This window comes from Eumetopias jubatus, unplaced genomic scaffold (assembly GCF_037043125.1).
Source record: "Eumetopias jubatus isolate StellerSeaLion01/CBP00866 unplaced genomic scaffold, mEumJub1_p1.0 scaffold_1, whole genome shotgun sequence".
NCBI lineage: Eukaryota > Metazoa > Chordata > Mammalia > Carnivora > Otariidae > Eumetopias > Eumetopias jubatus.
The window spans coordinates 27,847,808-27,874,265 of NW_028274807.1; the positions used below are offsets into that span (position 1 = coordinate 27,847,808).

Genomic DNA, 26,458 nt, shown 5'->3' on the forward strand with positions numbered 1-26,458 from the left:
TTCCTTTATCTAATATATATTTTGCTAATATTTTCTCCTTGTTGTGGCTTAACTTCTCATTTTATATAAATTTTTCCAAGATTACAAGTTTTTAATTTTGATGAAGTCCAATTACTCAATACTTTCCTTCTATGATTTGTACCCTTGTTTAGCCCCACTTAAGAAATCTTTTAACCCAAGACACTAAAATTTTGTTTTCTTCAAAAATTTTTATAATTTTCATTTTCTTTTAGATCTATAATCCATTATTAATTTTTTTATATATTTGAAAAATAAATGACTATGTTCTGTAAGGGTTGAGGATTATCTTTCTATGATACCATTAGTTTAAAAGATTTTCCTTTGCCTATGAACTGTTTTGTCAATTTTAATTAAAATTAAACTCACCTTATATATATAGGTCTATTTCTGGACTCTATTCTGTTCCATTTATCTATAGAACTCTCTTTTCACAAAGAAGAATGCCTGAGAGTTGATCCTCTAACACTGTCTTTTTAAAATTATATGGCTAGTCTACATTCTTTGATTTTCCACATAAATTTTATTATTACTTTTTTAAGAGTTTATTTATTTGACAGACAGCCAGAAAGGGAACACAAGCAGAGGGAGTGGGAGACGGAGAAGCAGGCTTCCCGCAGAGCAGGGAGCCCAATGCAGGGCTCAATCCCCGGACCCTGGGATCATGACCTTAGCCAAAGGCAGATGCTTAATGACTGAGCCACTCAGGGGCCCCTCCACATAAATTTTATGTCAATTTGTCAATTCCTATGAAAAAGGTCTGCTGGGATTATGGTTGGGATTGTACTGAATCTATAAATTAAATTGGGGATAAGTGATACCGTAACAATATTGAATCCTCTGATCCTTGAACATATCTACTTCCTTAATTTCTCTCAGCAATATTTTGTAATTTTCCATAAAACTTTACCCCTATTAGTCCACATTTTATGCTACTGTACATAAGTATTTTTTAATTAAATTTCCCGTTGTGTGTTGTTAGTATTTAGAAATACAGTCGATTTTTGTATGTTCGCCTCCTATCATGTAACCTTGCTGAATTCATTTCTTGGTTCTATCTTTATTTATTTACTTACTTATTTACTTAGTACTTAGGATTTTCCACATAGACAATCAAGTCATATACACAAAAAGAAAGCTTTTCTCTTCCCTTTCCAATCTTCATGTTTATTTCTTTTTCTTGCTTTATAGCACTGATTAAGAACTCTAGGCTACTGTTTAACAGCAGTGGTAAAGGATTACATCCTTCCTTGTTCCTAATTTTTGGGGCAAAGCATTCAGTCTTCCGCCATTAAGTATTATACCAGTTGTAGGCTTTTCATAAACAATCTTTATCAGGATCAGAAAACTTCTTTCAATTTCTAGTTTCTGTGAGATTTTAGATACATTTGTTTTTGTCAAATTCTCTTATCTACTTAGATGATCATACGGTTTTTCTTCTTTACTCTGTTAACATGGTGAATGACACTGATTTTTGAACACTAAACCAATCCTGCAATTCTAAATAAATCCCAGTTGCCAATGAAGTAGCATCCTTCAATGATATTTCAGGATTCAATTTGCCAAAAATCTGCTACAACTTTTGCTTCTATATTCATGAGGAATACTGGTTTTTAGTTTTCTTTTCTTGAAACATCTTTTTGTATTTTGGTTTCAGGGTAATAATGCTGGGCTCATAGAATTGGGAAGTTTTATCTTTTCTTCAATTTTCTTAAAAAACATGTAAAGAATTGGTATTATTTCTTCCTTAGATGTTTAGTATAATTTACCAGTGAACTACTTCACTACTGACTTTTTATTTTTTCGCTGAGTAGGTTCTTAACTAAAAATTCATTTTTTAATGTAATATAAGGATACTGTCTGTTTATAATAGTCCATTATTTTTTATTGTCTAGAGAATATGTAGTGATATCCCTCTCTTTCATTCTTTATATTGCTAATTTGTTTCTTCCCTCTTTTTTCTTGGCTCAGTCTACGTAGAAATTCATTAATTTTACTGATCTTTAGAAGCAGCTTTTGGTTCCATTAATTTTCTCTACTGTCTTTCTCATTTCTATTTCAATGACTTAGCTCTTTATTATTTTCTTTCCTTTACTTTTAAATATTAATGTGCTTTTTCTTCTAATTTCTTGATGTGCAAAATGATGTCATAAATTTGAAACCATTCTTATTTTCTAATGTGTTTAGTTCGTGTATTTTCCACTAACCACTGCCTTAGCTACAACCCCTCTAATTCTGGTATGTCATATTTTAATTTTTATTGTTTAAAACATTCTAAAATTTCCCTTCTGATTTGTTCTTTGTCCCCTGGGTTACTTACAGTGTATTACTTAATTTCCCTACTATCAGGGGGATTTTCTAATTATCTTTCTGTTGTCAAATTCCACATAATTCCACTATGGTCAGAAAACATACTTTGTATGCTTTGAATCCTTTAAGATTTACTGAAACTTATAAATCCAAACTTGTTACTCTATTCATCACTAAAGACAGAAATTCCAGAATGCCTCTGTTATTTGTAAAATTTAAAACTCTTTCAGGTATTTGCTCATTGGTATTTAACTAAACTTTCCCTGTTCATGTTTCTCATCTCTGAGTAGTGGAAAGTATGGAAATATTGTTTATTTGGAAATATTTGCCCTGAAATCAAGACTTCAATTAATATAACCTTATGAGTAATAGGTTTTAGCTATTTATATGGAGATTAGCTCTATAATGAACTTATGCATCTTTGTTTTCTCAACATCTAACATGTTTTGTCATCAGTTTGTGACTTTTTAAGCCAAAAGACACTGTATGTGGGAGTGGGGAGGGATGAGATGTTTACAGTGAGAATCCATCTTTAAATTTCTAGTAACCTCACAATTCTCCTAGACATTAAAATTACAAACAGTACAATAAGTATTTATGTATAAAATTAGTTTCAACTTCTAGAATAACCAAGTCTACCTAAAATACAACCTGATTTCAAAACTACATCTCTTTCTCTCACTCAATAAGTATGTAATATTTATGACTGATTTACCTGCTGATAAAAAATAAACCTAAAAAAAAAATCCTGATTAGCAATGCATGCAAATGACATCTCTGGGATCTGACCAAAGTGATCCCCAAGGGTATTCTGTATCTTAGCACATTATTTTTCAAACTCAGTGTTGCAGTAAACATTAACATTAGTTGGATTTAAATTCACTATTAAATAGTAAGTGGCAAGAAGACACATTGACACCTTTTTAAAAACCTGTGTCTTTTATCACCTCAGTTGAATGTAACACCAATCAGTTTTTCTGATAACTATTCAGAATGGAAGTAGAGATACTTTTAACTCCTTAACCTGAAAAGACCCCTGGACATGCTGCCCCTTCCATTGCAAGAAAACAAATTTCTCTAGAAAGGTGATGAAGATTGGATTTATGTATTTCCCTAGTACTCAGCTGAACAATTTTTAAAACTAGCTCTGATACACAAGCATGGATATCACAATTGTTTTTTAAATAGGACTGTAAAACTGACTTGGTCTTACTCAACATTTTGAAGAATAAATTAACTCTGTAAAGCACTAAAATCCAGAAACAAAAAAGAAAAGGTCAAGATACATATGAATACCTAATTGGAAGCAATATTTCCAAATAATGTCATGTAAATTATAAATCTACTTCAACTGAGATATCAGAAGAGAGAACAGTGATTATTAAACAAGTTGCGATAAAGAGAAGCAATAGTCCAAAAAGTTTCACGGCAAAACTGTAATAAGTGAAGGGTTTTTGCTTAATTTCTCTGGAGGTCTGTGGGGTTGTCAAGTGATCTGGACTCCCTCTTGAAAATGGCTTGTTTACGAGCCTGATACTTTATAGCTCAAAGATTATAGCCTGAAAAGCAAGCTATAAATTGTTATATTTAGCTTGCATTATAAATGTTTCATGTTTGCAGAACAAGTGGTTTTCAAATTACACATTAAGAGAAAAACATGATTTAATTATGTAACATTAATACAATAAGTCACGCAAAGTTCAACACTTTAATGAAACCTAAAACTTTAACTTCTTTGTGCAACCAGTCCCCTTTAGGGCTACAATTTCTTTATGACAAGATCCCTAAAGCCCCAAACATTCATGTACATCATCTCCATAATTAACTTTTTCCATTAAGTATAAATTTCTGCATCAGTCCTATCTTTGAAAAACTAATATGAATACAGTAACTAACATCATCTGAGGCACTTACTATGTACTAGGCACTTCTAAGCCCTCTGTATGTTTTATCTCATTTAATTCTCACAACTCTATAAAATAATCACTATTATTATTTACACCTTTCAGATAAGGAAAACAAAACAGGCAGGTCAAGCCCTAGGTCCACAGCCAGAATACCCAGGCAATCTAGCCCTGATTATCTATCTGTGTGCTCTGTCACATTATATTGCCTAACAGTATTAACTTACAAAATAGAAGTTACAGATTTGCACTGCAAAGACAGTCAGTGCAACACTAATCTTTCAAAAGGCTCAACTACACAAACAGTTTAAAAGAAATTTTTATTCCCACATAATTTTTCAGGAGGCAACTGAAGAAAGACCTTGAATTATAAACTGAAACCTATAAAGTTTACTGAAATTTGACAGTACAGAAAAATGAAAAAGCAATTACTAAAGTGACACAAAAAATTGGCATATTACTTGACCCACGTGTGAAGAAAAATTCATATTTATAAAGTTACTGTAGTAACCAAAATTAACGGGTTGATATTCAAATTTAACAGTTCCAGATCTGATGAGACAAACTGCCCCAAAACCAAGCACAGATAAAAGAATAGGATGACATATATAGATAGATAGATAGATAGATAGATAGATAGATAGATAGATAGATACTCTGCTAAAAAATCTTTCATAATTTTACCTTTTGGTTTCGGGGTAAATCTTGAGCATTTGACGGAGGCTTGTAATTCAGAACTAATCTTCTAAATTCCAAAAGATTGAATAATGACTGAAAAAGAACAACAATTTAAGATAACCTAAGGGAAAATTCTATTAACAGAACTATAAAAATATGACTGGTCTCAGAGATTTATTTTTGACTATACTACTTATACCCAGGATTGTTGCCACTAGCACAAGGCCTATTTTCTCCTAGAGAAAATGTCAAATTTCTTATATACTGACACACTGTTCTTGATCATTAACAATTTTTAGTGTAGTGGAAAGCAGAAAATTATATGTGGACAATTCAAAAAACCTAAAGGCTGTCTTTCTTTAGGTGCTTAATAAGCAGTTTCCTCAAAATAAAAGGTACACAAATGCAAAGTCTAATTATGTTCACTGAGTTATCTTGAGGTATCAATTTTACAAAAATATAGTACAAATAAATTTATGGGCCAGATGCTAGAGACAAAAAGAAATTACCTATTATCTCCAAGCTCAAGGAGACACACAGCCTAGAAAACACACAGATATTGTAACAATAGAAATCTGACTCCAACATACAATAATACTGATCTCACAGAGTGTGAGAGCATATGAAAGCTGCCCCTGGAAAGGCTTCCTAGAACTGTTTTTTAAACTATTGCTTTTAACACATTAACATCATGGTGAATATTTGTCCAAAAAAATGAAATAAAATACGACTGAAAATATTAAAACATGTCATACATAGTAAACACACCACAGAATACTGTTTGCAAAGTTTTCATTGTACATATTTTACATATACATATATGTGTCAAGTGCTTTACAATATAAAAAGTATTCCCTTCTGGGAGTCACAGTTTATTACCCTTGAAAATCACTGTACAGGAGGCAATAATGTACGAGGTCTTAGCAAAGCTGTGTGAGCCAACATGATAGAAGATGAAGGTAGCACCACAAATCAATGATAAAATAAGGTTTTGTTTAGGAGCTGGGTATTGGGAAAACTGGCCCACTATATATAAAGAAATAGAATCAGATATAGATATATATAGATATGGATGTGGTTTAAAGACCTAAATATGAAAGAAAAAATCATAAAGATGGTAACAGAAACTGTAGGAAAACACTTTGGTTATCTTGGAATCCCAAAGTATTTCTTAATTAAACAATATGAACACATGAGATAATTCATTTATTCAGTCATTTAATAAATATTTATGGAGCACCCACTACATGCAGACACAAGGGAGACAGGCAGCAGAAAATAAAACATATTGAGTCTCTGACAAAATAAGAATAGCATAGAAAGTGAAGGGTATGTAATCAAAAAGAAAAAGGATTTGAGAAGCATGTGTTTTCAAATATAGCTGTGTATCAGAGTAATTGTGGAACTTTAAAAAATACCTATGAAGCCTCTCAACAACGATATAAGTACCACAGAAAACTCTGAAGTACATCAACGAATCAATGGCTAATTTCAAGAAGGACAAGATTAGCAATTCAGATCTTCTTGATTTACGATGGTGTTATATCTAGATAAACCCACCGTAAGATGAAAATATCATTAAGTTGAGGGTGCCTGGGTGGTTCAGTTGTTAAGCATCTACCTTTGGCTCAGGTTACGATCCCAGGGTCCTGGGATCCAGCCCTGCATCAGGCTCCCTGCTCCACGGGAAGCCTGCTTCTCCCTCTCCCACTCCCCCTGCTTGTGTTCCCTCTCTTGCTGTCTCTCTGTGTCAAACAAATAGAATCCTTAAAAAAAATAAAGAAAATATCACTAAGTTGAAAATGCGTTTTATACACCTAGCCGACCAAACATCATAGCTTAGCCTAGCCCAGCCCAAAACTGCTCTGAACATTTATATTAGTGTACAGGTGGGCAAAATCATCTAATACAAAGCCTATTTTATAACAAACAAAAATATTGAGTATCTCCTGTAATTTATTAACTACTATACTGAAACTGAAAAACAGAATGGTTGTATGGGCACAAAATGGTTTTAAGTCTATCAGTTGTTTATCCTCATGACCACGTGGCTGGGTAGGAGCCAGCATCAAAAGAGTATTATACCGCATATTGTTAGCTCAGGTAATGATCAAAATTCAAGGTAAAGTTTCTACTGAATACATATTACTTTTGCACCACTATAAGTCAAAAAATCTAAGTTGAACCACGATAAATTTGGGGCCACCTATACTCTCAAATGTTGCCAAATCCAATAAAGGGCAAAAAACTAACCTTTGGATTTGTCAACTGGGAAGTCACCTTTTCAGTAGAATGGCAGAGGAAGAACAGCAAGCAATGAGCAGTGAAGAAATGGGATATAAAGGGAACAAAGTATGGACTGTTTTTAGGAGAAATTTAAATAGGAAAGAGAATAATGACAAAATAGGATAATCCCAACCCTACTTCTTTGCTCTAAGCTCCCATTGGGGAACATTTTTTAATAGTTTACTTTTTTACTGAAATTCTCAATCTTGCTTTTAATTCCTTGGTCATATTAATACATATTATAAACAATCCAATTTTCAGGTTTCATATTGCTGGTTATTTTATCTTAATTTTTGGATATACCCTATTTCCTGGTATGATTATGACTGATTTGAGTGCTAAACATTTATTTTTATGTGAAAAGCAGAGAAAATTCTAAGTTCTAGATAATATTACCTTCTAATAGAATTTACATTTCCTTCTGGCAGGCAGCAAAACTGGGCCATTTGCAATCCCAGATCAACTTCAACCAAACAATTCTGAGATGACGTTGGGATTCAAAAACTATAAAGCCTGGCCTATTTTCAGTTCTCATTAATCCAAGGTTCTAGCCCTCTAGAATTTAACGAAGTATTTACTAACACTCCAAGTCTGTACAAAACTTTGCTTACCTTCCCAGCCACTCAGCAGCCACTTCTGGAATTACTCAAGGGTAAAATCAACCCAACAAATGAAGCTTACTCTAAAAACCCGGTTCTCTCAGAGCTTAGCCTCAAAATCCCACACTGCTTTAGTGTTATGTGATATAGTCTTCAAAAGTTGATCTGTTGTTGTTTTGGTTTGGTTGGGTTAGGTTTCAGCAAAATACCACCAGGCAGACAGTCAAAAACAACCTAATAAGCTATTACCCAAAGTAGAACTTGGGACCATTACAATGAATCATGGAAATTAATGTTTTTAAGTCACTAACATTCTGTATCCTCAGTCACAGTCATAATAGTATTGGTCAACATATTTCTTCAAGAAGATGGGAAGGGTAATTGTCACTACCGCCTAAATTGTGTTTGTGATTGATGCACCCTGAAAACAAGTATCCTTTCATTCAGTCCAAAGCCAAAAGGTATATTTTGAAGAGCACTTGGTAAAATGGAATTTGGCTAAACTCTTGCTAATAACAGAAAGCTATGAGAGATGAGATTTCAAATAACTTGTGGAAGACAAAGAGTGATGACAAGAGAGCAAAGGGATATAAACTGTCTATAATGAAGACACTGAGGAGAAGCAAGATCAATTCTCCTTGGTGGATTAAAAAAAAAAAGGAACAGTGTCACTAAAGTTCAAGGTAAGGTAGGGACTGAAAACAGATGGCATGATTAAAAGATAAAAGTCTGTATACAGAGCAGTTAAATCCCCATATCCTTCCCAGATACAGAAAGGTCAGACAAATACCACCTCCTTCTGTGGGATACAGGATATTTAGTCTTTGGATATAATTGAACTGAACTGACTTGGGTTCAGAAAAATCAGTCATAGTGTGTGTGAGAGGGAATAAGATTTAGGGCTACAAGGAGGATTAAGTAAAAACCCTGCAAGGTGATCCCCAGTCAACCTTTCCACAATCTTCTTTCTCTTAGGCCTGCTTTGGAAAGCCAGCAATTGTGCTCAAAACATAAAGAATAGGAATCCAGCTTGGACTCGAGACAGAGAAACTTTCCGTGGTAAAGGGAAACAAATTTAAAAAAAAAGAAAGAAAGAAATTGAGCTAATATGTTTACAAATATAGAACATATCATTAAGACCATAACAGAGATGTTAAGAGTATTTAGAAAATTTTAGGAATAAGTATATAGAAAATAGAAAGAAAAAAAGGTGTTTTCCTGACAACGCCAAGAAAACAAAGGATTACAAAGGGCTACTCCCAGTAAATCACTGTAATGTTTATAAAGTCATAGAAAAATGTAAACACTGACTACTGACTATTTTAAACTTACGATATAACTATGTTGGGAATGAAAGAAAAGGCAATTCTAGGTATGTGAAATGAGACAGCTAAATCCCCATTTATCTCATCAGGAAGGCATGTCATTTAGAAAAATGAAGATAAAAGGAAAAACAGCTAGAACTGGTTGTAGTTATTAAGAAGCAGAGACTGTGAAGTAGGGAGGTTTGGGGCAGATTACTACTATTTTTCATTATAAGCCTTTTACTGCTATGGAATTTTTTATTTTCTCTTTGAACTATATACTTAAATTCTTTGATGAAAATTAAAGATTTAAGAGCAAATAATGTGAATAAACATGTTAAATGATATCTTAACATTTTTTGAAAACTTGCACCATCTTCTCAATCCCATCCATCATTACGGTGATAAAAGCATCTTAAGTCTTCAATTCCACCAAAATAATATACCCTACTTTTTCCAAAGTGTCAAACACTGTATTCTATCCTGATATAAAACAGTAACCTAGAAGATGTATTCTCTGCCTTCAGGATGCTCATATTTTAGTCAACCCAGAGTGACATGACTTATGAGTTAAGGTGACCAACCATATCCTTTATCTTCCAACTCACAATTCTTTTGAGTGTGAAAGAGAGCTTTAAGACTTGATAACAGGCACCAGTAGATCTACAATAGAAGTAAACTGGAGCTGTACAAGGCAAACTGAGAAGGATGCACACCTTACTTCTGAGCATCTCAGAGGCATCCAAATGAGAAAGGTACCAAGGGTCATCATGAGAATCCATGAATTACACCCCAAACTAGCAAGAGAGGAGTATGCTTCTAAGTAGCTACCTCATTCACTGATACCCTAGTGGAGAAAAAGCAGCCCCCATTAGTCCTTTCTAGGTGTTTAAGTTCCAGGATAAAAATACTCCTGACTAGCTAAGGGGTTAGTACTCAATCTAGAACAGTCAGGCTAATATTGCTAGCATCCACAAGATTACTTAAGCCATCCTCTGTCCCATCTTCTCTCTGCTTATAGTCCCTTTCTGATATTGTGTCCCTTTTCTCCCAAAATATTGGTCCCAGTACCTAAAAAGACAAGTATAAAGCTGTACCCTCTGTAGCCTATCCCTGCTACGTATTTTGCAGTTAGAGGTTTATTATCCAAGGAAATTTCTGTAATTGGCAGATATACTTACAAGGAAAAGAAGTCCCAATTGTTTCACACTAGTCCTGCCAACTAAGTAAATTCCATCCCTGAGAAAATTTTGTAATTGAAACCTTACAGTACATTTACATCATAGTTTGAGTAAGTTCCAATTCACTTGGGAAAATACAATTAAGAAACTTCCAACAGTAACAGATTTCCTGCCCCACTTTTCTTTCATAGGTGAAAAATTCCATTTATGATGATAAACTTTTACATCTCAAGTAGTATCTGTGGAATTAAACAATAATGTCACAAAATGAAAAAAAAAAAAAAAGATTCCAATTACCAGAGACAAAAATGAAAAGCTAAATAGAATAGAGTAAAATTACAGTAAGGGGAAAAAACAAAAAAACCTGAAGTGATCGGGCGCCTGGGTGGCTCAGTTGGTTAAGCAACTGCCTTCGGCTCAGGTCATGATCCTGGAGTCCCAGGATCGAGTCCCACATCAGGCTCCCTGCTCGGCGGGGAGTCTGCTTCTCCCTCTGACCCTCTTCCCTCTCATGCTATCTCTCATTCTCTCTCTCAAATAAATAAATAATCTTTAAAAAAAAAAAAAAAAAAAACCTGAAGTGATCTTTTGACAAATTCTTCTTCCCATCCACACTTTTCCAAAATCTGAAGTTTATAATGTATTTCCACACACCTAAAGCCAATGATCTAATACTTCATTATAACCCAAACTTTTCAAGGCTAGGTCACTTCTCCTAGGTATCCAGATTTCTCCAGAAAGAATTAAAAAATATATTAGTAACAATAATCCCAAGAACCCTATACTAGCCTATTTTAGGATTCTACCAGTTAAACAGCCAGTAATTTAAGGTAAAATTTAGAAATCAGTAAAATTACTTGAAATTTTAAATAGGACAAGCAATTTTTTCCAGTCCATTCTCCTCCCCACCAAAAAATACCAAAAATTTGAGAAGTAAAACAAAAGCTAAGATCAGCAAACACCACTCAGAGTAGAAATAGATGTACCACTGCTTCAATTTGAACTAAGATACTGAAAGAAGTTTATCCTATGAAAACAAAAAGTGGTTATCCCCATTTGTTAGTATGAATTTAGTTATCATTTCAAACAGGCCTTTCTTACAACACGGTGTAGAGAAATAAAAAGCACCTATTCTAACTAACAAATACTATTTGTAAGTACTTTCTTCTAACAGTTTTCTGAAAGAGGCTTCTAATCAATGAGCCTCACTAACTGGCCATTATAGTGTAGAGATAGCACCTAGTTGTCCAAATACAGGAAGCAAAGTGTATTCATGAAGACTCACATCACAGCCTTAAAACTGTGCTTCATATTTTTAAATAATGTGTAAATTATAAAATTTAAATTGGACAATAAATGTAAAAACTCTTACAGTGCAAATAAAGTAAGGCAAAGAGACTAATAAAATTTTAGATATTATGAATATCTAAATATTCATTAATAATTAATCTAGGATAGGAACAAAGGTATTATTATAGATTTATAATAATTCAGGTATCCCTTAACATTTTAATAGCCTGAAAAACAAATAGTATAGCATATCACTAACTAGTATATGCCACAGAATATTAAAGAGTGAGACATAAATCTAGAAAACCAAAGTTAATCAAATTGTATGGTATTATGTGCCACGCAAAAAAGTGGGAGAAAGTTGGAAATTGTAACACTGAAGTAGGAAAAAAGTTAAAACTACAGATTAATCACCTAGAGAACACAATTAACAATCTTAAAGAAAATGAACTAAATAACCAGAGTTAGCTGCTTTAATATCACAAAGAAGTTTATGCCATCATACATACAGGCTTGGAAAGCTACAGAATGAAGAGATGTTTTGAATATAAAAAGAAATGGCATACAAAATTATTTAAATAGTACTCATCAGGAATACTAAATAATGAACTATAATTCAACTGCATTAGGAAAATCAAACAAAATATTTTCTTAAAGGGTAATAAAAATTAATTATTCATAGATGGTTTTAAGGAAATTATTTAATTCAGTGTTTCATAATCTGATGGAAACATTATCAATTTCTAACTGAAAATGGTAAAGAACTAAAAATGGTCAAAAATAATAATAGTCATATCTTGTAAAAGAAGAACTAAGAAACAAGAAAGAAAACTAGTCCACATTAAGAAGATACATAACTATACATACAAAAATTCTTCATCTTAGAATAAGGATCTCAAGAAACATTTCGTAAGGGCCTTCTAAGTTAAAAAAAAAGTGTTACTTTAAAAGTAACTAGTTAAACTATCAGTATTTATTCTTTACATCATTCTCACATATGCATTGAGAATTATGTCAATCTACACCCTCCTCAAACAAAATACCTCCTTATATTAAGAAGAGTATTTAAATGACTATAATTCTATGATTAACATTTTCCATTATATACAATAAACCTGATTTGATTAACAACAACAACAAAAACAGATCTGGTTTCATATCTTGGTTATCTCCTTCTCAAAATTTGCAGAGAATTACATACAAAAACGTTTTTCACCCTTTCCACTCTGACAACAATTCCTAATAGGGAGGGAGCAGAGATAAATTTGAAATAAGTGAAAGACACAGGCAGTGCTCTACTGTCAAAAAACTCCATACTCGGGGTAAGGACAAGGGAGAAGTGCGGAGTCCTACAGTCCACAAATGAGTTCAGTAGACAGAAGGGCATATTAAAATCTTGCCTGCATTTATGTTTAAAGTACACAATTTAAAAGAAACACAACCCCAATCCACTTTCCATTGCTATCATACCCACTAAGTAAGACCTGTATAAAGATCCTTACCTGAATAACAGCACTAAACCAGCAAGTATTGCCAACATTCTTTAGTCCAACAGGAGCTTTGTCCTGCCTTTTTCTATCATAAGGGTTTCGAGAATCCCTCCAAACTTCTGTAGGTGTTCTCTTTAAACATGCTTTATTTTCTGCTATGCTGGCTTCAAGAACTCTTAAGCAATGGGGAGAAAATGATGAAAAAAAGACAAATACTGTATTAATATCATGCCATACCCAAAGAAATAACATACCACAAACAGGATTTTAATTACTTAAGCTCTGGATAATGTATTTGGGGAAGTACTATTAAACACTAACTTTACTCAAGTAGAAGTTAGTTTTCTTTAAGAATATAGCAGTGGCAAACATATCAAGAGACATGCAGCCTTCTTTCCTAAGAAAAAAGGAAATCTCAAATGCACAAAGACAGTGTTATAAAACAGAAAATATGTTAAATTATGTTTCAACAAATTCAAGGTTTAGTACCAGGAATAGAGCACCTAGACAAGTTTTCTAAGAAATCACTATAGTAAATATTTACAAAATAACATGACTAGTTTTTCATAACAGTTGCTTCGAATCATCAGGAAAACATTAAAAACTGAACAAACTGCATTTTTACTCCTCTGACCATTAATTTCCTTTTCTATAAAAAAAAAAAAAGCTAAGGTAAATTCTAGGGTTCCTCTCAGTTCTAGAGATCTAGGACTCTATGACAGCTAACTAAAGAGAATATTTATGTGTTTACTTCTTCACCCAAAAGTTGACCTACATACATATCAGAATAATAAAAGGTTTACCTCTTCAAAATAAGCTTACCTACAGAGTATCTTAAATACACCTAAATATGGCAGAATAATGCTACTTTCCTTAAAGTAGCATTTACATGCTGTTCTTGCGCTTAAGCATGCTGCAACATGCTGGAAAATCCTGATTCCAACATCTGAACTAAAAGCATCTTGCCTGCTTCAAGACTTTTGTTATTAACTACTCTATTAAATAAGCTAAGTAATTTTCAGGTGTCTTAATTAATTTTGTGTTAATTTTAAAAACCTCAGCAAGAATGAGTTTTTCCAACATTTTGGCTTAAGAAAATCTCATTCATGCTATACCATCTTTATTTTAAAGATTTTGCCCTATCAGACTAATGTCAAATTAATATAGCTATATTCCTTAATTATGGAGAAAAAGTAAATTATGCTTTTATCTCTAAGCATTATTTTCAACATGATGTCAGATACAACGCGGTAGGATTCAAACTTATCATTATTTAAAATAACTTATATGAACACAGGATAAGGCCTTTCTTTGGGAATCAATGAAACACACCCCCAAAAATAGCCGGTAACAACAACATATGTTATAATGCAAAGATCAAAGTACATTCACACATTTAAAAATGAACAGTTTCCACTTCTATAAACTATTAAAAGTAATCCAACATTAGCAGCAGTACTCTGCCCAAAAATCAGCTCTTACATGCAACCACAGTCCCTAGGAGGCTTTTTCTTATAAACTATTTACCACTAAAAGGTACCACAACTCCTTGGAAGGTATTTAGTTAGGTTAATTGGGGCAGAAGAAAATCAGAATTTATCTAGAACATCCCACTGTTACCAAGTTTTCAAGAACATAAGGGGAAGATAAAAAGTCAAAAAGACAGCATGAAAGACTTCCTACTGTTCAAGTTGTACAGTTCAGCATAATATAGTAAGAATAAACTGAAACAAACTGATTTTGTACAAGGAAACTAGTTTATGCTCAAAGGAGAAAAGTTAATACATAGTATATAAAAGCCAAATATAACACAAAAGACTGCTGTATATAAGAAGGTATATTTAATTTTTTACTGACTTTTATAGTGAGAGTTTTCACTTGACAATTTTGTTCTTTTTGTAATGTACATGTATATTTAGAAGTATATAAATAAGGGAAACTTATTTCCACCTTGGTAATTAGAGATGAATGAACTAAAACAAGCCATGCGTTCTGGGAAAAGTAGCAACAATACCACAAACAGAAGAATCAGCACCAGTGGTCATATATAAAAGACATCTTCAATTCAGTCATATGGTAGATCTCATCATTCATTGTAACAAAAATATGGACTTTAAAGAAATAGGTTTATTGTAATATTCCTTAACCATACCATATGGCACAAGTTACTAAAAGATATGAATGAAAGAATATCATGACTTTGTGATCTTCTTGATTTAGAGCTTATTAACGAAGTTTTGTATCACCAGGGACTTAAAACGTGCTTCAGTAAGTTTCCTACCACCTCTTCCTGGCTCCTAAAAAACTATAAATACATTTACCATACTGCACCAAAATTATTTATTACTCAGCATCTGGAGGGTAGAAACACAGAGCTGTTTCATTCCTAAAGCATACATGATAAATACTAGGGGCTAAACAAAGTATGGATGATTAAGATATTAGATGTTGCTAACTCTTTGCTATTTTTTTAGCAAAAGCCCAATCTCTAGCCCAAATATTACTCTATTCCCAAGCCCCCATCCCTTTCTGTAGTCCAGCATTGACAAAATGAATATAAACTTTCTATAAAGCCAAGTGCTACACAAGGGTTCCTTTCCTGGCCTCACCAAAGTAAAGCCATTGATACTACCCAGGCTTTGAAGTATAAAGTATGCAATAGCTACAAACCCAGGTATTAAGTCTGTCAGTAGAGAAAAAAACTAACACTGCAAATCTCAGAGCTCAGAAATAGCTTATAACAAAATATAGCATGCCAAGAAAGGCAACCCCAAAAGCCACAAATCAAAAACCAATTCCCACTACCCGTCACCTGCTTTCTTATCTTCCCAACACTGATCATGACCATGCAGCAACATAAAAGGATGACAAAATGTTTTGCCCTTTTCCTTCCACACTCTATATGGAATATATAAAGCACTTAGTTATGATAAATGTTCACCTCCTCATTAAATTTTTATTGTACTGATTTTGTTTTTTGGGTTTTTATGCTAGTTTTATTATGTTTGTATTGTTTAAATTTAAATTACTTAAATTACATTATAGCAGTAATGTTGAAAACATCTCACTTTAGATCATCTAAGTACATTTAGGGAAACATCATACTCACTGAAAAACATACATATCATTTAAGCTGAGGAAGGAAGGAAGGAAGGAAGGAAGGAAGGAAGGAAGAAATAAACATTTTGTTGATTTCATTTAAAAAAATATATTATTATTAGAATCACACTAAATCCATGAGTCAGTTTAAGGAGAACTGACCATTTTTACAATGTTCAGTCCTCCAGGGCACCGGGGTGGGGCAGTCAGTTAAGAGTCTTGACTCTTGATTTGGGCTCAGGTCATGATCTCAGGGTCGTGAGATTAAGCCCCACATGGGGCTCCACACTGGATGTGGAGCCTGCTTAAGATTCTCTCCCTCCCCCTCTCCTTCTGCCTCTCCACTCTCTGCTCCCCGCCAAAAAATTACAACGTTCCAATTTGTGAAATACATTTCCAATTATTTACATATTCATTAATGTGTCTCAATGATATCCTCTAATTTTCCTCTTGGAAGTTCTTGCACATTCATTAAATTTATTCTTGGTCTTTCACAGTTTTATGTTATAAATGGCAGCTTTTTAAAATTCCTCCCTATCATTCTTTTTTATACATAGAAATACAGTTTTTGCATATTGATTATCAAACAGCTCAAAACATGCTTTTTTTGTAAAGAGTACTTTGTAGAGGGATAATCTGCATATGGTAAGATACACAAATCTTAAATGTACAGCTCAGTGAAACTTTTTTCATATGTATACACCCATGTGATCACCACCCAGATCAAGATAGAGAAAATTTCCATTATTCTAGAAAATTCTCTCATACCCTTTTTCCAGCTAACAGTGTCCTCTCTACCTGCCAGAAAATTAACATTCTGACTTCTATTGCCATAAATTCATTTTGCGGGTCCTTAAACATCACATAAATGGAATCACACATCAGTTACTCTTTTGTGTCAAGTTTTAATTGTTTATAGTTTTTAGTTATTATCAATAAAGCTACTATGTACTCCATTCTCAAGAGTCTATACCTAGGGGTGGAAACACTAAGTACTAGCATAGTATATGTTGGAATTCATTAGAAATTCCCAGTTTTTCAAAGTAGCAATTCCATTATACATTCCTACCAACAATATGTGACCATTCCAGTTACTCCACATGCTTACCAACACTTGGTATTTTCTATTTTTTCATTTTAGCCATTGTGATACATATACAGTGGTGCCTGTTCTCTAATGGGATGGCTCAGCAAGTATGCACTACCCAGATGACCATCACTGCTGCTATCTACCATCATACCCAGCAGGGCAACATATCCACAATCATATGTTGAGGACAAATTAAGAGATTCTATGTTTCCGAAAGAGGCTACCACTGCCTGTCAGACATGTGACTCCTGCCAAAAGTTGACTTGTCTCATGATGAGGAATGATACACTGTATGGGGTGTGACTCCTGCCCAATTCTGGAAGCCTGACTACAAAGAACCTTTGACCACCCACCTCTCCCCTTACTCACTCCAACCCCTCTTGGGACTATCAGTGGTGCCTCATTATTGACACTTTTTCAAGTTAGAGCATTGCTATTCCAATCTTATCAGTCAACTCTGACCACAGTCTTGCAGCCCTTGAAACTAATCTGTTTCATATTTTCAATTTTTCCAGACCACTTTTAATCTGACAGTGGTGTACCTTTTATCATAAGAGCCGCTCAAAACATGGAATAATAAGCATTCTATGGATCTTCAACGATTCACAGGCATGTGATATTGTTGAGCCCTAGAATTATTTTCACAAATCAATTTAAAAAGATTTCTAATTGCCTCCCTCACCTATTCCTGTTCAACACATCTTCTTAAGGCAGTTTCCTCTCACAACAGCTTCCTAAGTAATGATCAGGATGAAAAGGGTGGGAGTTATAGAAACCTATTTTAAAAATTCAGAATCCCACCCACCCTAACCATTCCTTGACATGATGCTTTTTTCTTTGTGCTAATGACAACTCTAGGCCATTCTGGTTGGGAAAACCCCCAGGTGGCTCCCAATCTTCTACCCAATTAATTCAAAGTCATTTCATGAGGCAAGTCATTTTCACAACAAACACAACACAGACACAAATCAATTACAATGTAGTTTATTAGCAAACTTCAACTCTCCATATTCCACCTGTTCCCTATCTAAGCATTAGCAACCAAGAGATAATTAAATTAATACATCCAATCCTGACATTAAGGAGTAATTATATTAAGAAGCACACTTTAAAAATGTTCAATTTCTTAAGAAATTTCACCATGAAATGTATGAGTACTTAAAACAGAGGATTTTAAGATATAAAAAGATAGGCTGCAACTCAAATAATTATAATGTAGTGTTCCAAATGTATGAATTCATATTAAAGTATGTCTGCTAAAATATAACCATCATCAAATGATTCTAGGAATTTGGCAAAATTCTGTTATGTGAACTTAAGTAATGAATAAATAAATTTATACTTTTAAGCATGATATATACACTTTTTCTTAAAAATACATCATTTCCCCCTTGGAATTTAGAATCCTAAGCCTATTAATAAACGCATAGGAACAAATTATCTCTTTGCCAAATGTTTAGCTAGAATTCTTACATTTCCTTTTTTTCTGACACAGAGATTTACATATGTGCCTATTAACTGCACATTTTACATTTAACACTTTTTTGTTAACTGTAAATTATAAAATCTACACATACCACAAAAAACTTGTATTTTGCAACAGTAAAGTAATATGACTTTTTACTTCTACAGAACATAATTTTACACAACATTTTATGGCATATTACACTACACCAAATCTCTGTAATGTCATGTACAATAAAAATATTTATAAAATATTCACTAATTTTAATATATTAAAATTTAGAAGACCAAGAATAAAAAAGAACACCATCCTAAGAGATATTTGTTTCCATCTGGACAAAAATGAATTATCTAGAAAAATATATAAAATATACACTGAACTTTATAACAGATTAGGAATAATTTTAAACCTTTAACTTTCAAGTTATTTTTACTTATTAACTAATTAGTACGTGCTGTTTTAATTTGAAAACACATGATACAAAACTACTGCCACTATTTATAAGTATATAAGCTTCCAGACTTTATTCTATTTATATACTAATATAAATTCATTTAAACAAAAATATACACATGCTTTTAAAAACAAGATTTGGTATATATTCAGGTATATATTATGGTATAAATTTATGTACAAATATATATAATACATATGTAATATATGTTCTATTTTGTAATTTCTTACATATAATAGATCATTTCCTTTAAATGATATCCAACTCATGTATTTCACGTTTAAAATATTTCTCATCAAAGTTTAGTCAAGTTTTGTAATTACTCAAGACAATTATTTCATTCCAATCCATTTTTTGAAACAAACTTAATTTTACAATTTCTCTAAATCCTTCAGAAATAAGCTTAATTACAATGTCTAAAGATAATGTATGAATTTTGGGGTTTTCATTTAAAATTACTGGCATTAATTGGTATTACCCCCAACTGAAAAGGACAATGAATTTTAATTTAAGTCTTTCCATCTTACTATAATGTCTTACGAAGTAATTTCCAAAGTAACACTTAAAGACATTAAAAAGTATTACTAAGAAAAATTATGTGCCTGCTAAACATAGCATTTTGAGACATCTACCACCACACAGTAATCTCAGATTACTTCGAAAGAAATATACTAATGATACCATGCTAAGGGAAATTATCTGAGAAAGCTGGTACATCCAAACAATTTGTATTAAAGGGAAAAGAACACTGGAGTCATAAGATTTACTTTAGCTGTGCACTTTCAGAAAATCATTTAACCTCTTAAAAGATCAATTTCTTTTTCAATAAATAGTTACCACTACCTCCATAGAGTTCTTTAGAAGATTATATTATATTTTAAGGATTTTTTTAATCAACATTGTTTCATGATAAAGTCAAATTTATTTTTATTTGATCCATAAATGAATCAAAATGTTTCAAACTAAAAAGTTTTCATTATTAAATCAAAAGATACATTCTATCACACATCTTGGAATCTTGCCTATTTCTTTAAAAAAAAAGCCTATAAATATACTATTATATTATAGATCAGAAGATGGAGAGAACTAAGGCCCATGGGCTATATCCAGCTGGCAGCCTATTTTTTTAAAACGAGATTTATTGAACCATAGTCACACTCATTAAATTATGTATTATCTATGGCTGCTTTAGCACTACTATCCTAGAGGTGACTAATTGTGACAGAAACCAAATGGCCAACAATATTGCCTAAAATATTTACCACTGGCCCTTTACATAAAAAGTTTGTTGACCCCTGCTATAAATGACTACAAACTGAATTGAACAATGTATCCAAAAGAGATGAGGGAAGAAAAAACAAATAAAAAAAATATTAAAATATACACCTAAATTAAATGCCTCATAATGCCACTCCAAAATCCTAAAAATCTAAACTCCAAATGCAGTCAGAACTAGAATACAGAAATTTTAGTTACAGAAAATACAAAAACAATACTAAAGTTTATTAATGGGTTTATTTAGAATAACGAAGTGTATCTTTGTGCCTCTTGAAATTAAAGCCAATTATTATTTCTATTATAAAAAGTACTTATAACTACTTTATACAAATTATGTTTTTACCTGCTAATGGCTTGCTCCTCATCAGTTATTCCAGTCTCCCTGAATGCCCTGTTTGATTCCGCCAAACTCAAGGCAATTGCTCTCTGAAGATCATCTTTATCATCTCCAGTGAGATCAATCACATCTGAAAAGCAAAACTATCTTTCTCAAAATTAAAAGCCAAACAAAATGAAGGTAATTCTTATCATGGGGATTTTATACCCAATATATCTTTTCAAACCAAAGTCAGCACCAACTTAATTCTCCATAAGAGCCTCTCTGAAGAGAATGCAAACACATTTTAAATTGGTTATATTTTAAAACTTAATGTTCTTCCCTAAAAAATATGCCTAAAGCATTAAGAGCATAAATATTTTTCACTGCACAGTAATCTCAATATTTACTACGAAGCCTCTGATTAAAAGCTAATAAGCAGAAAGACTGCTAAAAACAGGATTTTACCAACAAAAATTGAAATCAGCATAATTAAACATTTACATTTATGCTTTCTGAAGTTATTCCAAATATACATACATTACAGTGCATGCATACTACCACCTAGACATTATCTAACAAGTATAATAATTAATAACATCTCAAAAATTATGCTTCAGAACTGACCATAAATACATAAAGAACTATACACAAAAACAAGTCAAGTGTATATGTATACATTTTTTAAAGAGTGGAAGAATGTATTAAACTGTTAACAGTGATTAATTTTGAGGAGGAGGGTTATGGGAAGAGAAGTTATCAGGACCTTTCACTTTCTATTTTAAATACTTCTCTACCATCCGAATTACTGAATGAACATCCAGTCCTCTCCATTTAAAAAAACTTCTCATTTCATAAAAAGAAATATACAAATAAATGACACCATTTTCTTTTGTTAGAAAGAAAACAGTCTTGATGCTCTAAATATTCTTTTTCCAAAGAATAGCGGCAACAGCTATTACTACCTTCAGAAAAAAAACTTTTAATCCAATTTTCCAATATATCTGGTCAATTTCCTTCACTCAAAAGATGGTAATAATACCCCCATTGTCATAAGAACCATAATATATTGCTAAGTAGAGGATTACAAAACAGTATGATAAGACAGAAAGCTATAGCTTTGTGTGGTTAGGCTTATGCTTACAGGTATTTTGGGTACATTTTATATTCATTTTGTTTATTTGTATTTGAGACATGTTAAAAATTAAATTTTTTCTTTGTAATCTTGTAAAAAAAATTTTGCAAGATGGGAAACATAAAAAGGGGTAGGGGATGGGAAATAAAATGCCTGCATTTTACCATCTGACTCTAGGGTTATATGTAGTTACTCAAAAAGAATATGCCACACTTACTGAGAAAGAAATTATGTATATTGACAGTTTCAAAAGTCTACTTCCATTGTTACCCACACTTTTTCTCTGAACAGTCACAAAAAAAATATTAAAAATATTAGAAATAATAGTTGGCTACGGAAGGTGTTTTTTAAATATCTTTAGAGAGTATAATAAAACCTCATGAAAATGTAGTAAGTAAGGTCCAAAAAAATTCAGTCAAGTAAAATGTAGAACAGAACACAGCAAGGTACTGAAATGATGGAGCATGCCTACGTACACCGGAAGGCCGAAGGTTTCCTAAGTCTTGCTTACAAGACCCAAGTCCACCTAGATCACAATTGTAGATGGATATCACCTGGATGGAGCCATCCAGTCCAGCTTCAAAACTGATGAAGAAGCTAGGACTAGAGAAGCATGAATGCGCCTCAAAAAATGAGAACTATCTTGTTTATTAAATAATGACTAGAACTCAAGTGAGTAAAGAGAGAATAATAGAAGTAAAAAAAAATAATTTGAAAATCACAAAGAAGCAGAAAAACCAGTTTGGGGGAATATGATTAATTAGCTCTCAAACTCCATTCCCTCATCCTCCTAGTGTGCTTTCTTCAACTACAGAAGGTAGAAAGATTAAAACAAAACAAAACAAAACAAAAACAAATCTATTTTCCCAGTTCACTCACAGTTACACAGTTCTGAACAGAATTTAGGCTCCACCAGCTAGATGCACTAACACGGGACACAGAGGGCAGAAGTGAGTGGGCAGCCACTGTTCTACTGCTTCAGGCTATTTTCTCCAGCACGACTGAACAGATACAGGTTGTTCCACATAGCATTCCAGGGTCCAGTTTCCAGATTCGGGGATGTCAAAGAGACAGAGAGTAGAAGCGGCAACTAGACTCTGCATTCCAATGTTCAGGCATAGCTCAGTGGCAGTTACTTAATCCTGCCTGCTTGTTCTCTGGCCTACAGCTCCAGAAGTATGTTCTTAAACTCAGCTGTCCTAGAGGCAGCCTCCGGATTCACTACCTTCCTAATAGTGGCAGAGGGAGCAGCTTCCCTGGCTGGCCAGTCCTGCAAGAATCTGGGAATCATTTCACAAGTCTGAGCTAAAGATCCCTCCTCCAGTCTATCCAGTGATTTTTCTTTTTTTAAGAACCTAATCCCCTGTATTAAATTTCTTCTTTGAAACTATCTAGAGTGTTTACCGTTTCATGTCTGACAAGTAAAGGAAACTGGCTGGAGCAGAAATTCATTTAGAAATAGCAACAACTTATAATTAGAGCTTTTCATAACTTAATTGTAACTCAAGCAACATAAAAGCAAAAAACAAGGCAAAGTGTTCTTAACCCTATTTCATAAATAACTGAAGTTGTGAGAAATGAAGTATACCATCATTAAGAATAAAGAATGGTGGACAGGCTTTAAATTTAAGTCTTCTAACTATTAAATCTTTCCTCTATACTAGCAAATCTCCAAGAGTGGTTAATGGAGCCTTGGGTATTCCCCCATGACCCTAAAAGAGAAGGGGGTTCCATAAGTAAAAAAATATTCTCATAAAAATACTAAGATGCTATTTGCCTTTCCTCCCGTATCATATGTGCACTGATGATACAAAACAATAGCATCTTTGCACAAATTGAGGCAGTTAACACCAAGTTCTTTGGGCAATTCACTGTATTACAACTATACATACTCACTACTAAAAAAAAAAAAAGCCAGTTTCTCTTAGATCCTTGATAAAAAGGGAAAATTTTATTGTATTAAATCTCAAACACTGATTTACATATTCTTTTAATTCTATATGACAAAATAGGAAGTATGCATAGTACTGCTGCTGCATCTAAAGTAAGCTTTTGCTCAAGAGAAAACACTAGTGCAATGCTTGAGTTGCAAGCCAATTAAACTGGCTGATTTTTTTTTTCATGAAACACACTATTTTTACTTGAAAAAACAACGAACAAACTACAAACTAGGAGGACTCAAACTTCAGAATTTGGCAGATATTTTCTAGAGAATAAACAAAGTGAGCCTGTCACCTGCGGGAGAACAAATGAAGGTATGTGTTGCCAATGAATAATGTGGACTTTTCAAGCAAAAATGCTAACTTTGGAAAACTTGTTTCTATCACTATGCACACATCTTCCCAACACCTAAAAGCTTTTCTGGGGAAATCAAGTGATTAACAATTCTGATTTGTTTTATAATGTAGACATTCTTCCAACATTTAGAATGAAATTTTTTCCATGGTATGATAAAATCACGCATAAGTAAATCCATTCAAAGAACAAGGTAGGGGCGCCTGGGTGGCTCAGTCATTAAGCGCCTGCCTTCGGCTCAGGTCATGATCCCGGGGTCCTGGGATTGAGCCCCACATCGGGCTCCCTGCTCAGTGGGAAGCCTGCTTCTCCCTCTCCCTCTGCCGTTCTTTCCGCTGGTGCTCTCTCTCTCATGCACTCTCTCAAATAAATAAAATCTTTAAAAAAAAAAAAGAACAAGGTAAGTTTCTAATATTTGGTCTTTGACCCATTTCCTGACACAGAGTTCCTAAATCATTTAGAATTTCCTGGGTGATAGGAGCATCTTTTGCTCTAATGAGATGACTCCTGGTGGACTCCTGTATAGCTTCAGGATGAATGCTAGTCACCAGAAAAACCAAACTATGATGAGAAGCTTGGAACTTTGAGAGGAACTTTTTTCTCCATGCAGGAGAGAAGGGCTAGAGATTAAGTTAATAATCAATCATGCCTACCCGATGAACCCTCCATAAAGTTCCTAAATATGGACTTCGGAGAGCTTCCAAGTTGGTGGACATAGTCACATGCTGGGAGGGTGGCACATCCCAACTCCATGAGACAGAAGCTCCAGAGCTTGGGACCCTTCCAGACCCTGCCCTATGTATCTCTTCATCTGGCTGTTCGTCTGTATCCTTTATCATATTCTTTTTATAAAATAAACCAGTACATGTGTTTCCCTGAGTTCTATGTGCCATTATCGCAAATTATCAAACTCAAAGAGGAGGCTGTGAGAACTCCCCAATTTGTAGCCAAGTCAGACAGAGTGTGGGTAACGTGGGGACCCACTACTTGTGACTGGCATCTAAAGTGGGGGGCAGTCTTGTGGGACTGAGAGCCCTTACCTTACAGAATCTGAAGCTAATGTCAGGTAGAGAGTGTCAGAATTGAATTGAATCGCAGGACACCCAGCTGGTGTTGGAGAATCAGTCAGGTGTGGAAAAAAATTCACACATCTGGTGTCAGAAGTATTTTGAGTGTAAGCAAAGGAAGAAACAAGCAATAGTATTCTTTAATGTTAGCATGATAGGTTAATCAGAGACTACTGGTCCTTAACTGAAAAGCTGGGGCTTTTTCCTTTAAGCAATGGAGGAGGTTTATTTATTATTTGTAATTTCATTATAATCACAATAATTTTTCTCCATGATGTTCCCATTACTCCATAAAGCTTCTTCTTTCCATAGGATATTTTAAAACAATACAGCAATCCTCAAAGACTATTATAACCTGCTCATATACCAAAAACATATGATTTTAAGACCAGATATTAACTAATTAAATGTTATTTCAACAGAATGGTTAAACATGAGTTTCTTCTTTTTCTAGAGTTAGAACAATTTCTCCTAAAACATGAAGCATGTAATGAACTTTTGTTTCACAATGAAAACTAGCCCTCTATGACTTTCTTATATGCTTATACTCAAAAAGGAACAGAGAACACACCTTGGCTATAAATAATTTCTAACTGAAACAATTTCTAATTTCAATTATAAAAATTAAGCCTTTTTAAAATTCCATCCAAATACCAGAGTATTATGAATATTTTTATATCTGTGTCAAGGAAGGACCTCAGTGAAACACCAAGCTTTGTTTCAATCAAGTACTAGCATGAACTAGTACTAGCATGAACACAATTCAAGGGCACGAATGTGTTAGTGTTAGCTGAGTAACACTATAGAAAATCTCATGTTACAAAAACCCCCATCATTTTCAAGTCTGCCCAAATTCAAACTTTTTTTTCTGTAAAGTCAGAAATAAATATAACAAAACATAACACTCACCCTAATGAATCTTTCACTCTCCAAAGAACTACCATTTGAGTAAAACTTAAATACCAACTATGAAACATTTCTCTGCTCACTCCAAAATATAGGCAGTCATGAACTTAACAACGAATTAGACTTCAAATGTAGGCATTATTTATAACTCATAATTCATTTTCCCATAAAAACAGTATATTAAATGACATGAGGTTCCAAGTTAGTTTACAAAAGTCAATTTAGCCCATAATATAGTTGAAACTACAATACATGTAAAGATTTTGATTTTTAGGAGAAAAAAAGTTCTTCCA

General features: G+C 33.3%; 1 protein-coding gene across 4 annotated transcripts in view; it reads right to left on the minus strand.

Annotated features, from left to right (window-relative positions):
* USP25 (ubiquitin specific peptidase 25) overlaps window positions 1-26,458 on the minus strand; it is a 126,500-nt gene that overhangs the window by 67,246 nt on the left and 32,796 nt on the right. For all 4 annotated transcript variants that reach the window (XR_015768425.1, XM_028113855.2, XM_088024217.1 and 1 more), the window contains exons 4-6: window positions 20,790-20,913; window positions 13,073-13,235; window positions 4,917-5,003 (exon numbers count right to left, since the gene is read on the minus strand). Coding sequence is in view for 3 of the 4 variants with exons in the window: in XM_028113855.2 (XP_027969656.1) it covers window positions 4,917-5,003; window positions 13,073-13,235; window positions 20,790-20,913 (374 nt within the window). In the remaining variant the exon portion in view is untranslated. The remainder of the gene's footprint in view (window positions 1-4,916; window positions 5,004-13,072; window positions 13,236-20,789; window positions 20,914-26,458) is intronic.